This window comes from Gossypium raimondii, chromosome 10 (assembly GCF_025698545.1).
Source record: "Gossypium raimondii isolate GPD5lz chromosome 10, ASM2569854v1, whole genome shotgun sequence".
In the NCBI taxonomy this organism is placed as follows: domain Eukaryota; kingdom Viridiplantae; phylum Streptophyta; class Magnoliopsida; order Malvales; family Malvaceae; genus Gossypium; species Gossypium raimondii.
The window spans coordinates 3,051,143-3,067,260 of record NC_068574.1 but is presented as its reverse complement, the minus strand read 5'-3'; the positions used below and the strand labels follow the sequence as shown (position 1 = coordinate 3,067,260).

General features: G+C 29.5%; 2 protein-coding genes across 2 annotated transcripts; one reads left to right on the top strand and one right to left on the bottom strand.

Moving 5' to 3' along the window:
- Nucleotides 1–385: 385 nt before the first annotated feature.
- On the top strand, nt 386–1,229 carry LOC105778330 (major pollen allergen Ole e 10). The gene is made up of 4 exons (XM_012602015.2): nt 386–482; nt 562–590; nt 658–910; nt 1,006–1,229. Exons 1-4 carry the CDS (start codon nt 419–421, stop codon nt 1,029–1,031), a joined length of 372 nt encoding a protein of 123 aa, XP_012457469.1. The 5' UTR covers nt 386–418; the 3' UTR covers nt 1,032–1,229.
- Nucleotides 1,230–3,238: 2,009 nt separating this feature from the next.
- LOC105778329 (WRKY transcription factor 28) lies at nt 3,239–5,117 on the bottom strand. The gene is made up of 3 exons (XM_012602014.2): nt 4,492–5,117; nt 4,251–4,397; nt 3,239–4,003 (listed from the first exon to the last, which is right to left on the bottom strand). The coding sequence occupies exons 1-3, from the start codon at nt 4,896–4,898 to the stop codon at nt 3,613–3,615; spliced, it is 945 nt and encodes a 314-aa protein (XP_012457468.1). The 5' UTR covers nt 4,899–5,117; the 3' UTR covers nt 3,239–3,612.
- Between the last annotated feature and the right edge of the window lie 11,001 nt (nt 5,118–16,118).

The following is a 16,118-nucleotide window of genomic DNA, read 5'->3' as shown; positions in this document are numbered from 1 at the left end:
CCTGGGTTTTTATGTTTCTGGATTAAAGATGATTAATATATCATGCCTCTGAAATTAATTTTGGGGTTTGAAACTTACATTTTGTGATTAATATATCATTAATTTTGGGGTTTGAAACTTGCATTTTCAATAATCATTACTTAAAAACAACCTTTTTATGACAAATTCACAGTCATTTACTAAAAAACCCCATGCTGTTTCATCTTTTGGCCTTACAACTTCTCTGTTAAACTGTCCCATTTAAGACATTTACAAACCTTTGCTAGTGCTAGGAATGTTTTAGCCTTTCACATCGTGGAAGCAGCAAATTATAGTCCGGAATTAGCATTATCCACCCTTATATATTTGAACATTCATCTTCGTTTCTTTTTGTCCAAGTTATCTTTTTAATCTATTTTTACTTCCAACACAAACAGCAATGGCTAAATCACCTGTCTCACTTCCCCTTCTCTATTTTCTCCTCCTTTTGTCATTTAACTCTGGTATGTATCTTTTTCCCCATTTTCTCACTGTTTCTAATGGCTTCCCCATTAATCATAATTTACAACCATTTTTATGCAGGGATCTTGCTGAAGTTGGCCAATGGACAGGTAAATTAATCAATTCTTTTTCAATAAAAAAAATACGCACAGTTGTAATAAAATTGTTATGTAACAGGTCAAAAAATGGTGTGTTGCAAAGCCTTCCACTGATGATAAAGCACTGGTTTCCAACATAAACTATGCCTGTGAACAACTTGGAATCCTTGGATTCAACTGCAGCCAGATACAACCAGGTGGAGCATGCTATGATCCCAACACTTACATCAACCATGCATCGTCTGTCATGAATTCTTATTACCAGGCCAATGGTCGTCAAGAACATAACTGTAACTTCCAGGGTTCTGGTCTCATCACTATATCCGATCCAAGTAAAAAACTTTTCTTGAACCTAATTTTGTTTTGATACTCCATTTATCACTTGATATTGTTTGTAATTGTTTTTTTTTCTTTTTTTCTTTTTCAGGCTATGGAAACTGCCAGTATCCATGAAGGGTCTAAAATGGAAGAGAAGTTCTGCATGTGTGAAGGTTTCTGGGTTTAGTGTGTAATAAATGTGTCAACATTTTATTTACATTTAGGAGATTGATTTCTGTAGTAGGTGCTTTGTGTGCTTATATATGATGAATACAGTTATGTTTTTATCATATATGATATTTATATGATAGAATAAAATATAATTTTTACTAATTTTTGCTTTATAGTGCTTGTTTGTGGATTGAGAAAAAATTTATTTAAATCATAAAAACTGAAACATGTTTGATCTAGTTTGGTGTTTTGATGCAACAATGTTGTCAAATTATATACAAAACTATTAAAATAGTGTACAATATTATTTAAATTTATTAAGAAAAATTGTCAAAATTTCCATTAAGAGATAAAATTACTAATGGAAGTTTTGATCGAGATGATAAAGTTGGGGTACTTGAAAAAAAGAGAATATAATTCACATTTTCACAAGCATATTATTAAATTATCGCACAAGTTATGCTCACGGATTTGTCTTACGTTTAGAGAATAGGGTGAACAACTTTAATAAATAGGCCTAATGCTAAGATTCGAGGTCTTGAAACTTTAAGCACATATGTTCAAGTCCCACCTCCGTAAATTATGTATGAGCAATTTAATTAGTTTGAGTTGAATTAATTATTCCGTTAAATACTTACAATAATTCATCATTTAATTATAAATTGTAATTTTAAAAAAATAAAAAAATTATATATACTACGTGAAACTTATTACAAACAACATTAAAAATTATTTTAAAAGTTATCAAAACTAGTAAATATCATCAAAATTATCTCAAAATGTATCAAAATTTATCACAATCACGTTTAAGATTACCTGTATCAAATAGATAAAAAAAAGAAAAGAAAAAAGAAAGCTTACCAACATGTGAGGTTGAAAATTGGAAACGGTTTACATGATGTGTTTCTGGAAAAATGAGGAAGTTTAGAAGAGAAAAAGAAGGTTTGGAATAGTATCGGTGTATAAAATAGGGTCTTGGAGTATTCTTAGTGATATAAGTGGAAGTTTATATAGATGAGATGTGAGGCTCCCCCTACTACATTACTGGCCTCCACCATCAACTATGCCTGTGATCGCGTTAGAACCTTGGGATTCAACTGCAACCATCTATTATATGAAGCATGATACTCTCATCAACCATGAATCATATGTCATTATTATGCTCTCGTCTGTACCTTCCTTGGGAGCAATCCTTCCATATTTATAAGGTACGATTTTTTGATGTGATGTGTTAGGCAATAACTAGGTACCGTGCATAGCAACACTTTACCCCCCTTAAGCTCGAAATGTATCTTTAGAGTTATTTCTGATATAAGATCCCGCAAGCTAGCAGAGGTGGTGAGCTAGCGTGTGGCGAGCTAGCATTCTAGATTTCAGGTTTGTGAAGTATTTTTGCGGTTCAGCTCGTTGAATTTTTGCTGTGCAGTTCGCCTAATTTTTTGAGATACACTTCACCATATTTTCACATAAGCCCTCAATTACACTATTAAGGTGTGTAAATCTATCTCCGGATAGTCACTTTATAACCCTCTCTTTTCTTTTCTTTTTTTAATAAAGTAGGGGACAAATTGTTATATAATACTTCACAAACTTGAAATCCATAATGCTAGCCATCCACTTTGTTAGTTCTTAGAATTTTGATAACTCTAAGGGAATAATGTGTCGTTATGCATGGCACTTAATTATCTCTTATCATGTCACATCAAAAACCGTGCCTTAATATGGAAGGATTGCTCCAAATAAGGAGTACAGAAGAGAAGATCAACAGTCATGAATTCGTACTACCAAGTCTATGATCGTCATGTCGACCCTGACTGCTACTTTAGTGGCTCTGGTATTATAATTCTAACCCAACCACGTAAAAACTATGTTAATCCGAATCTTCGTTTTAAACGTGTTATTTGATTCTCCATTCACCATTTCACATTGTTCACATTACAGGCTATGAATTTCCTTTGCTGCAGTAGCTACGCTTTATACTTTTCCTTAATGTTTATCAACCTTTGTATCCTCGTCCTTTATGTCACTAAAACTAGATACTACCCAAAATTTATTGTGGTGATTATAGAATATATTTGATATATTCTACAATTGATTTTTAAGTAGCTAATAATTGTTTTAAAAGAATATTCTTTAAAACATTAATATCATTGTTGTACAAAATTTGTCAATAAAACTAAAGGAAACTATTCCCGCATTCTTCATTAATGATAACATCAAGGATGATGATATGAATAAACAAACATAAATGTAACTAATATGATCCATTAATATTTCAAGTCTTCGATCCTCTTTTCCTATCATAGAAGCATAGGAACATTTCCACTGAACACATGGAACCACCAGTTTCAAGTACAAAGGAAGAACGTTAATCCCACTCCCATATCTAGTCCTCGATGTTAGCCCTTTTCAAAACCAATAACTGAGGAATAATTCTTGGGCTCTAGATAAGTTAGATGAAAACGATAACGATAAAAGCAGTCAAATATATATAAATATGTACACTCACAAGGAGTAAAAAAAAGAAGCAGAAAGAATGGGATATTCATGGTTCATGTTTAAGGAACCTGGAAGGAACCATGTCTTGGAGTAGCCCATAGTCAGAAACCTGACGGTGGTGGTGGTGGTACTGGTGATGATAAGGACTAAAGTTTTCTCCAAACATCGAAGCTGCTGCTACACCATTAGCTTGCTGGTTATTCATTTCATGAGGCGCCGCCATCTGCATAAACAATTCATGCGGGAAGCTCGGCCGCGCCGTCGCCGGCGCAAACATGGAAGGCGGGAACAGTGCTGCTGCGTTTCCTCTCAGTGTTGTGGGGAGTGGGTGGTTGTGTTGACCCTCATATGTTGTGATCACCGTTGATGGATCCTGGAATGATCTCTCAACCCTTTTCTTGACCGTACACTTCTGTGTAGTGCACCGATAGTAGCTCCTGCAAGTCACATATACAGGGAATTAATTCAATAATTCAAATCCATCAAGTTACTAATGACTTACAGCTAAAGTTTCATATATGTTGACTGCATCTTGGTATATATAGTCAAAGAAGGGGGCGAAAAGATAATGCAATTACAGACCAAAGACTTCAAACAGGTTTCACTTTCAGACGTGATTTGCTAAGATTTGTTTCAATGTTTGTTTTTGGTTGTGAAATTAAAGAAAAGAGAAAGAAACCAAACCTTGGATATGGACTGTTCTTCACAGCTTTTTGTCCATATTTTCTCCATCTATACCCATCTTCTAGATGATCAACTTCACTTTTTGTCACGAAAGCAAATCGTGGTTCTTTTTGCTTTCTCTCGGCTTTCTTTTTAGCCCCTTTCATCCTTTCAGACACAATAAATAAACTAACATCAGTTAATCTCCATTGATGCTGTCTGTAAATTTTAAAAATAAATGGAGAAAGGGTTAGTTAGTTACCCTTTCTTAGGGCTTTCTTTGCTTCCATCATCAGACCCTTTTGGCTGCTTATCTTTGTTATTTTTCTCTGAATCTTCTTCACAATAAGCAGCCTCACTTGAGGAAGAAGAAATAGAAGAATTAGGGGTAATGGCCATAACTTCACTAATTTGTTGATTTGTTGTCTGATTCAAGCCTTCGATTGGAGAAGAAAACACTTCCGAAGATGACGGGGACAAACCGAAGGCTTTTTCGAGTGAACCGTACTCGCCAACCGAACTGTGTAAACAATCCGTGAAGCTCATATACGAAGAAGGATGATGATCAACTGACACTGATGATGAAACCCTAAACATGTCGTCAACATGATCGTTGTGGAACATCGTACTTGCATGGTAATAAAAGTCTCTAAATTCATGTTCCGACATGGTGAAACAACAATTTAAGGAACAAAGGAAAGTGAAAAACAAAGGGCCTCAAAAGTGTTTGGTTTTTGTAATACTTTCAGGGTTTCATTACATAGCTGATTTCATGTTCTTTGAGCTATATATACAGAAATATGTATATATATAAATGATATATAGGAAGAGAGTGTTTAGCTTTGAATGGTACTTTGGTTTCATAGTCACTTTACAAAGGAGGGTTGACAAAAAAAAAAACCCTTCCAATTGGAAGAGCAAAAGTGGCTTCTAGTATGGAAACATTTACTACCCAATATAATAACAATTTTTTACTTTTTGTCTCTCTTTACATATATATTAAGAATAAAAATTAATTTCTAAAAATATATTAGATATAATTCGTACTACTGTTATGTACGACCAAAAATTGACACATATTTATATATAGTCCGTCAAGAAAATTAATTAAAAGAAAAAGAATTACAATAATTTATAAAACTAGTGGATATTTTTAAAAAAATAAATTAAAATATTTTAATTTTGATTATGTTTGTAGTTTTGTTTAGATGTACGTAGTTTGGATTTTTGTGTAAAAAATAATTTTAGTATGTTTATTTAATTATGAAAAAACTAAACTCTTGTTAATGACAATATTAAAGGGGACAAACGCGCTAGAAGGGAGCGTCTGGAAGCAGAAACAAGTAATATAGGAGGAGGATGAAGCAGATGAAACAGGCCGTGAGATAAGACCAAAAAAACAAAAAGGTGGTCAAACATTCAAACTGGAAGAACAATTAATAGTGTTTGGAATATTAGGCATACATGTGGCATTATTGGTACCGGCATTTGACCGTAGCCGACACACTCCACGCGGCACGTGGGAGTGACCCTTTGCTGCTGCTGATGCCTTCCCCACGTCACCGACCTTTTCCGTCTTTTTTTGCCTTTGCCTTCCGTTTTAGACCCTCGTTCTCCTTACACATATTCTAGAAACAATGTCTGTAAGTAAAAGTATTATAGAAGTATTTGTATTAAAAATTAAATTATAATTTTTACCTAATAAATAAATAAATTAGTTTTATAAGATACATTAAAAAGTAAATCGATAATTTTAATTAAAAATTTTATTTATTTTTAATGTTAAAAATTGATGTAATAATTGTGTAACTCATTCTGACATATAGGACTAATTTTTAACTGTAAAATGGATGAAATTTTTAACCGAATAACCAGTTTGCTCTTTGATCTATTGTACAATGATTAATTTGTCCATTTTTGGTAGATATGACAAAATGTAGTCTGATTCCTAGTATAAGGATTTTCAAAGAACTTTTACCTAACTGAACTCAAACTCAAAAACTCGATATCAATTCGTACTTAAAATTTTAACTCGATTAACGTGAATTTATATAAAATTTTAACTTGATTTGATTATGGAAAGTTAATAACTCGAACTAATTCAATTCAGAATTGAAATGATTTGAATCAAAGTTTATTCAAATTTGAAATAACTCGAACTCATCTTATTCAAAATTAAATTGATCTAAATTTTAAATTGATTCGAATTGGAACAACACAAATAAAGTTTGACACAGACTTGAAATGACTTAAATAAGTGGCCTTAAATTAGCAGAATAAGCTGAACAGGTAATGATTCGACTCTAAAAAATGGAGCCTTAAACTTGAACCGTTGAACTGAAATGACCCCAGCCTGAAATTGATTTTATTCAAAATGAGTCAGAAACTTTAAAACTCAAAATTGAGCTTATCTAAAATTGATTTGATTTAACCAACCGAGAAACATTATATATATTAAAATGCTCAATGAGAAAATACAAGTTCAATCCTCAGAGACAATATTGTTAGAGGAAGAGCAATTACGAACTCTAAACATAGACCATAAAACAGATATGAAGGATAAAAATAAATAAATTAAATTTGATTTTTTTTAAAAGAAATTAAAATACTAAAATATTAAAATTGTCATAGTTAAATTGAAATAAAATTTATTTTCTTTATAATTGTAATTTAAACTGCATTAAAACCCTATCCGAGATCAAACTAATATCAATTAAATAGTTTATTAAAATGTATTGTCTAATAGTTTAAAAATAGAAAAATGTTGTAAGTTACAAAAATATATTATAAAATTGAAAGTTGGTTCGAGTTTACGATTTTAGTCAACCACGTGAAAGATTCAAAATGAAATTGAATAATCCCAAAGCTTTGTTTTATTCCTAAGCAAAAGCTAATTAATTAAAATTAAATTCTATACATTTAGTCTTTAAAATTTAATTTGAGATTTCTACTTTTACCTTTTTTTCATTATAATTAAAATAGTAAAATTTCAGTTTTCATCCTCTATTATGCTTACATTTCATATTTAATTTTTACATTTTAATTTCACATAATTTAATTTTCTATTTCTATAACCACATTAGTTAATTTAAATAGTTAACATTTTAGTTATTCTTATTATTTTTTTAAAACAAAATTATTTTATCAAAAAAATATTTTGGTGGCGTAATGAGTTGAAATAAGTACTTTTATTAAAAATTAATTACGTCACTATCAAAAATATTGAGGGTGCTAATTACTTGGACTAACTAATGGCATCACTTTCTTTTTCAAAGTCATTATAAGATAATAGTAGAATTGCAGTTTCGATCTCTCTGTTTTGCTCACATTTGGGATTTAGTTTTATATTTTAATTTGACATAATTTGTTCATCTACTTTTATAATGACATTAGTTAGTCCAAATAGTTAACTTTATAGATTAAAACGATTTCTTGAATTTCTCTTAAAAGCACCTTTCTAACACTATATATATATATATGGATGAAATTGGAATGGGTATTTTTAAAAGAAAAAATTGACCTCAACAATTGGATTAGAATAATTAATGATATCAACTATTTCGACAAACTAATGATATTATGTAGAGGAACCAAAATATATCAAGCTAAAGAATAGATACTTCTAAATTTAAACATAGTTGAAAGGCCATAAGCATAATTGGATCTAAAACAATCTATTCTCAACACAATCATCTGTCCTTTGATTTCAGAGAAAGGATTGTATGAAACTGCGATTCCAATAAGAGAATGACAAATCATATTTTTTTCTCCTGATTTTTAGCATTTTTAGTTTGATTTGAAATTTTCAGGAGAAAAAAGCTAAAAATCAAAAGGAAAAATCTGATTTATCATTCTCCTATCGGAAAAGGGTATGGATGACGTGGAATCACAATTTTATACAATCTCTTCTATTGATTTAATAAAAAGTTTGATATTTATATAAAAATATAGTTTTTAATTTAATTTAATTAGTATAAGTGATTATTCATATTTAATTATTGATATTAATTATTAAGAAAAAATTATAAAAGGAATTCCCGGGAGAAGGTGGGGAAATTATACTAGTTAAAATTAAAAAAGGTTTGAAAAGGTAGGTTAGAACATTATTTGTAGCATGTAAAATGTAAATGGCATGCCGTAATTTGTGGATAGTTGTCTTCTAATAGGTTGTTTGTTTTGGTTTAATTAATTAATTCAATTTCAGTCAAATCTTCTCTTTGTCTTATTTTATTTCTAAGTTTGTTGGTCGACATTCATAGGATAAATGTGCATTTATCGCTACATATTACATATATATATTTGTAATTTGTGGAATTGTCTTCTAATAGCATTTTCAACTGTCCAGGCACTTCAAAAGAAATAAATTATTAAAATAATATATTAAAAATTTGGTTCAATTACCAGTTTAATATTTTCGTATTAGTTTATAAATCAATCAATTTTATATCTCTCACTGGATCGATATCTTGATCAATTTTCAGTCCACTTGGTCCAGTTGATCAATCTGGTTCAATTCAAACAACACTGTTTTTAACAATTATATTAGGATAGTAACGATCAACAATGAAAATCATTAATTTAAAAGTTCTATTGATGCAATTTTAACGTTTGAAGGCTTAACTAGATGTGTTTTTTCTATGAGTAGATTTAAAAAAAAAATCAAAGGTTTAATGGAGTTTTTTTTGCCCGTGGGCTTTTATCCTCTTTAGATGAGTTTTTCCACGCAAATATTTGTGTCCAATTTTCTCTGTTTGTTCTTGTTTGTTGTTGAATTTGGGTTTATCCCCAACATATCTACTATTTTTTATACAATGCCTAAAACTATCCATAGTCCCTCCCCAACCTCTAAATAGGAGGATAATGCGCTTCAATACACTCGAACCCATATCCTCCGACACTAGCAACAATGCCAATGCCCATCAAGCTAAGACTCAATTGGCATATATACATATTATAGGTTCTTATCATATTTATTCTTTTTTATACAATGTCTATAACTACCCATAACCCCTCCGTAGCCTTTAAATAGGATGATAATGCACTTCAATGCACTCGAACCCACGACCTCCTATACTGACAACAATATTGATGTTAATCGAGTTGTTTAAATATATCTTAAGTTGTACGCTTGAGTATATAGATAGATACGTGTAGGAAGGGATGAGATGCGATTTAAAGAGAGAGCATGAGATCATTGAATTCCAAACAATAATTGGATCCAATTTATGATGAATATATGTATTAATGGTAGACTTCTTAAAATATAACTATAATAAAATATTATATTATATATTTTATATAGTAAATGTACTACAAAAGTTTTTTTATTAGGAAGCGGATTGTATTTTATTCTTTTACTTAAAAAATAGATAAATTGATATTTGTACATTAAATAAAATGTAAATTGGTCATTGTTAAAAATTTAATCCATTTTAATTGTTAAAATTAGTTCTTGTACATTATCATGAGGTACATATAGCATGCCACGTAAAATTGTCTAATTATTTTGTCACCACGCTAGTTTTTAACAATAAAATGGATGGATTTTTAATAAAATGACCAGTTCGCGCTTTTGATTTAATGTACAAGGAATAATTTATCTATTTTTAAGTAAAGAGGGCAAAATACAATCTAATTCTTAGTACAGAGGCTTCTATAGTATTTTTACCATTTTATATAAGAATTTGGTGAATTTAATAAAAAATAAGGAAAAAGTAACAATTAGTTTTTAAATTTGGAAAAAGTTTAAATTTAGCCCTTGAACTTTTTGTCCATATTAGTCTCGGCATTTGATAATTTTTCTCAAATTGATCCTTGAACTTGGGTTCTATTAAAGTAAGATGATGTGGTACTCTAAAATTATAACATATCATCACCTAAAAACTATATAAAAAATATTAAAAATATTAATAAAACAATAATATTTTTAAAATTTTTGAGGTAATGATATGCCATAATTTCAAAATACCACATCATAGTACATTAACAAAATCCAAGTTTAGGGATCAAATTGAAAAATCTATCAAATTTCAAGACTAATATAAACAAAAAATTTCAAAACTTAAAAAATATCAAATTCAGAAACTAAATATTACTTTGTCCCAAAAATAAATTATATATATATATATATATATATTAATAGGAGTTGTTAGTCAAGGTGCATTTTATCTTAAACAAAAATTAATGAACTTAAGCTCACTCAAAACACTTCTCCTAATTAGCCATAAAAAATCAGAAAAATAAAAACAAAAGTCAACCTGTACCAATTACAACTATCCATCTACTCTCCACTAAGTTCCAAAGGGATCAAAATTTTATCTTTTATTTAAAAAAAACACTTTTATCTTTTAAAATTATGAATTCAAATGAAAGTTGCAATTTTATACAAAAATAAATAAATAAAAATTATAAGAGCCTGACCAACCCACTAAAGCATCCCAAAGCTTAATTAACTTAAAAGCTTTTCTGATTCTAATGTGAAACCTCTTACCCATTGCTTGATTCTTTCAAGAAATATCAAAAATATTTTTGACTGATTCTAAACTACTTAGGCTAAAGTGCCCAGTTTATTTAAAACAATTCACCCTTTCTTTTAATTACTTTTTAATAAGTAGATTGAGTCTTAGCTCGATTGATATGAGTATTGTTGTCAATGCAAAAGAATATGAGTTCGAGTATGCTGAAACCCATTACCCTCCTATGTATGGGTTGGGAAGAAATCATAAATAGTTCTAAACTATGTGTCAAAAAGAACAAATATAATCATAATGTATAATGAAATTGTTAAAAATTTATTTTTAATAAAAGCAACAAATATTATTATAATATTGTATCACTATTTATTTGAAAAGTCATCAACTTCCATTACTTAATTTCCTAAAGTTGACTTGGCAATTGTTTGTGAACCATACTTCATTTATAATATATGTACAGATGAATAATTTAATTGTAAATTAATAAAAATTCAAGGTCCAGGTCATACAGTCAAGATTACTGCTGAATATTGTCCAGTTTTACTTCACTAACTCCAACTAAAAGATAGGGTTTGCTTTCATTCTCTAATATCATTTAATTATTGGAAAAAAATATTACAAACTTTAAACTAAACTTGTTGAGTTAGGGTTCTGTTCATATGTGGCCTGCATCATAAAAGTTAAGCTTTATGGAAGGCATGACATATTTGCTTTGGTGTTCAAACTTTAAATTGGTTTTTCAATTTTAAAATATTCTTCATTATCATATCAATCGCGTCCTTTTATCGATCTAACAATTAATTTAATTAGGTTTTAAAATGCTAACTCAAATCTCACGGTGAACATGTTTAAAATATATGGATTAAATTGTAAATACATGTGTACTTACTACATGAACAACATGTGTGAGGTCAGAAAATTTTTTTTGGAAGGCAAAATTAAATTAAATATTTATCATTTTGGGAGCAAAGTGTAGTTTTACCGTACCTAATTTAAATTTTTATAAATTATAAAAGTGTTAAAAAAAACTTCAGTTTAAAGGGTCGAAACCCCCTGCTAGCCCTTTTTGCTCTGTCCCCTTACAAACAGTTTAGATTTGATATGTTAAAAAAAAAAAACCCTTCTTTTATATTTGATATGAATTTTTTTTAACATATCAAATCAAAGCTATCCATGTTGTAAATGTACAAGTTTTTACGATTTAATCTACATCATTTAAATATGGTCAATATTAGATCCAAACCGACATTTTAACACTTACATTGACAAATAAATTTATAGAAAGACTCGACTAATACAATATTAATATTTTCTGTATTCAATATAAACATTTTAAAGTTCAAAACCACTTTAAATTTTGGATGATAATTTGAAAATATTCTGTGCAATTAACCTATATATAATGTTATATATATATACACATGGTCTAAAGGCTACTTTTATATTTTCCAGAAAATGAAAAGGAAAAAAGAAAAGGGTTGAATAATCCACTGAATTTTTTGTCTCCTGGTAGATCACAAAAAGATTGCATCAATTTCTTTTCATCTTGAGATGATGATAATGATGTGCACACACACACACCCTTTGAGAGAGAAAATAATAACTAAAGTTTGATAATTTTGATATAGGTTGTTATTATATTTGTTTTTTTTATATAATGCCTAGAATTATTTACAATCCCTTTCCAACCCTTAAAAAAAAGGATAATACGCTTCAAGCACTCGAACTTACAACATCTTGCACTAAATATAATACCGATACCAATCAATTTTTTTTCTTTAAAAAGAAGTGCATAGTTTGGTCAACAGTCTTAATCTTAGTTATGAACACAAAACGATGCTTAGCTTTATCTATTTATGACTCTGTCAACCAAACAACTTATATATTGCTGCCAAAAGAATCCAAGATTTGGAGCATAATTGTACCCATTAAAGTCCTTCATCTAATGATAAAAGAGTGCGACTCAAGTTAAACCAGTTTTCATAGAAAGATTGAGGTAAGTTTAGCTGATAATATTTGGTATAATTTAAGTCTTTCATCTAAGCAATTGTTTTAATTAAAATAAATCATCGTAAATATTGAAGGGTAAACTATAAAAATAGTCACTTTTGTTTGCCTTAGATTACATATTAGTCGCTTATGTTTGAAATGTTACGTTTTAGTCACTTACCTTATCGTTTTGTTACGAAGTGGTCACTCTACCATTAAGTTCCGTTACCTCCCTAATGGCGGTCCTACGTGGCAGTCTAAATTAAATTTATTTAATTAAAAATCTATTTTTATCCCAGCAACCGAACATCCAACTTGGCATTTAAAACTCATTTGGACTGTTAAATAGAACTGTCGTTAGGGAGGTAACGAAGTTTAATGGTAGAGTGACCACTTTTTAACAAAACGATAACGTAAGTGACTAAAACGTGACATTTTAAACATAAGTGACTAATATATAATTTGAGACAAACAAAAGTGACTATTTTTATAGTTTACCCAATATTGAATTGAATAACTGAAGCTAAGCTAATTATTTAATTTATACATAACTTTTACACGACAAGATTCAAATTTAAACACTTCATTTCAAAGATTTGACTTTTACCAATTCCTCAATTTGTACATAGTAATAGATTTATATATAAAACCTTTAGTATATAATAGTTGGTGTATTACTATGTTAGTTGAGCATTATTTAATTTTGAAATTCGTATTTTAATTGAGTAATAGTATTAAACCTTCATCCATCTAAAAATCAGCGGTTCAACAATTTATATGAAAAGAAATAGCCCAATAATTTTATTTGCAAGAAATTAGCAAAAATCAGCTGTTCAACTTGATGTAGACTAATCGAAAGATGAAATTATATTAACAGTCGTTGTGTAGCTTTTGAAAGATTTCATTCAGGGGTTGCAGATAAATACATCTGCCCTAAGGTTTTGAAAACACCATTGCTGCCATATCATCGGCGACTCGGTTAACTTCTCTGAAGACGTGTGTAACCCAAACCATCCAAGAACGCTGAAAGAGATCTTTAATTGCGCGTACATAGCTGAATGGTGAAACTCCCCTGACACGGCTTGAATCAAATGGACAACTGCCATACTATCCATCTCAAGCACAACCTGTTGAAGGCCTAGACTCCAAGCTCCCCAAAACTCGACGTTGAGTGCAAAACAACAGCCAATATATTTAGAGAATGCAGAAATCCACGTACCATGCTTGTCTCAGATTACTCCTTCAACTGAAGTATTCTCAGACACTGTACACAGTACAGCACCATCAGTATTTACCTTATGTCATCCATCTTCAAGTGGAGAAATCCTAGACTAAAAATGATAAATGAATCAAATAAAATATTCAACTATATGAATTCCAAGCATCCCATAACAAATTTTTTTTTACTTGTTTACATTTATAAATCTAAGAATTCAACTCAAATTCCCTAACCCCTCTCTCTCTCTCTCTCTATATATATGGTTTGTAGTCTATATATATGAAGAACACATATGTCACTTTCTCCATGTAAAATCTTTCACAATCAAATGTAGGAAGAAATGATTTCAAGAGTGCTCTGTAAATGTTATTGTTTTTGTAGGTTTCTTTGTTCTCTGTTAATTACTGCATGCAATTGCATTAAGTTTTAGTGACACTCAAACCATTAAACAGTTCTGATTAAAGGTTTTTCTTTTTTCTCTCATTAAATGTCTGTCCAGCAAACAGAACTTAATATATTTGTTCTTAATTTGAGAATGGGGAAAAAAAATAGAATTGTGGTTGTCGATGATGATGATTTATACTATATATTCAATTAAGTTAGTTATACTCATCATTTTTACATAGTGCAAATTTATCATAACTAATTAAAATTTTATAATTTATAAATAGCTTAAATAGAAATTATTTTATTTTATGGAGGCGAAGCCTTACCAGTTCCCCTAAATCTACCCTTGTATAAAATTGTATTTAAATTTAAGACATCATGATTATTTTTATATTGTTTCTTTTTATAAACTTATTTCGTAATTTTTATTATTTATATTATAGATGTATCATAGTGTAATAATATATGAATGAGTGGGGAAGACAGCGATCTAAGAAAACTAAAAGTATGAAAAATATCTGTTCTTTTTTTGGTGAATGGTTGTAGGGGATGCAAGTTGCAAATACATTGTTGAAGTCAAATTACTACACCTACAAACACATGAATGCTGCTTTCTTTTCTTTATTTCTTTTTTCACCTTCCCACTTCCCACATCTTTAATTCTTCAAATGAAAAAAAAAAAAAGACACAACAGATTAGATTTGTTTTGTTTTTTATTATTAAAATATTAAAAGAGAAAAGTCACATAAAATTTGGATGTTGATTCCTTTTACCAATAATATAACAAGTTGGTCACTCTTGTACTTATCGAAAAAAGTTAATTTTAGAAGAAGAAAAAAAGGTTTATACTCAAACATTACATCCATATGTGAAAACAAAAATCCCAACATAAAATTAAACCAAAACCATGCAGAAGTGATGTTAAAGACAAGAGGTATATTTATTTTTATTCGAAAAAAAAAACATGATATTTAATTGGAAAGTATAAATGGATGAAGGTGGCAGGGGGGGTTTGTGAGTTTGCAATTGACTTTTACATGAGGGAGGAAAACATAGGCATTTATTGGGCAGGTTGAGGTAGACAAAACATGACATGTTGTGTTGACATTGAGCAATAAAAAGTTAACAGACAAAAAAGTCAAAGGTGATTCCAAATTAAACCAATGAGTCAGCTGTACGATGGAATAGGCAACATGGATTAGGTATGTTTTCAACATCATTGCTTCTACAACGCCATTTCATTTTTCATTAACTTTGATGGAATCACAACAAACTTATGCTCCGATGTTTAAATCGGTATCTTTGTACTAATATCATTAGTTTATGTTAATATAATATTAATCAATAATGATACATGATAACTTCTTGATATGTCGTGTGACAAATATAAATAAAAAAAACTTTAAAAATATATATGCTCTTTATATCAAGAATGAATTTAGATAAATGGTTTTCTAGATATATCTGAATCTAGACACCCATTTAGCTAGATTTATTCATGATGTGTTTTTAAGTAATTATTTTTATTAGTTTATATATTTTTAAATATTTTACTTTTTATTTATGTTTTCCACGTGGCATACTTGAGAGGTTATCACGTGTCATTACTAGATTGATTATCAATGTTACATCATCACAAACTAACAATATTAGTGTAGATGTACAACTTGTCTGACGGAATACAAATTCAAATGTCAACTAAGTCAAAAAAAATTAGATATTAACTAGGTATTTTTTTAATAAAATTTTGGGGGTAGGGATGGGGTAATGTAATTTAAACTTATGTTTAACAAGAACTTCAACTACTGTTCTGTACCAAGT

What these genes read in the sequence shown, in the direction of transcription:
- LOC105778330 (XM_012602015.2), top strand. Translation starts at nt 419, where the DNA reads ATGGCTAAATCACCTGTCTCACTTCCCCTTCTCTATTTTCTCCTCCTT. An exon ending in TGAAGTTGGCCAATGGACAG is followed by an intron (nt 591 to 657) that starts GTAAATTAATCA and finishes GTTATGTAACAG; the next exon opens with GTCAAAAAATGGTGTGTTGC. An exon ending in CATCACTATATCCGATCCAA is followed by an intron (nt 911 to 1,005) that starts GTAAAAAACTTT and finishes TTTCTTTTTCAG; the next exon opens with GCTATGGAAACTGCCAGTAT.
- LOC105778329 (XM_012602014.2), bottom strand. Translation starts at nt 4,898, where the DNA reads ATGTCGGAACATGAATTTAGAGACTTTTATTACCATGCAAGTACGATG. An exon ending in AAAGAAAGCCCTAAGAAAGG is followed by an intron (nt 4,398 to 4,491) that starts GTAACTAACTAA and finishes TGTGTCTGAAAG; the next exon opens with GATGAAAGGGGCTAAAAAGA. An exon ending in AAGAACAGTCCATATCCAAG is followed by an intron (nt 4,004 to 4,250) that starts GTTTGGTTTCTT and finishes TGTGACTTGCAG; the next exon opens with GAGCTACTATCGGTGCACTA.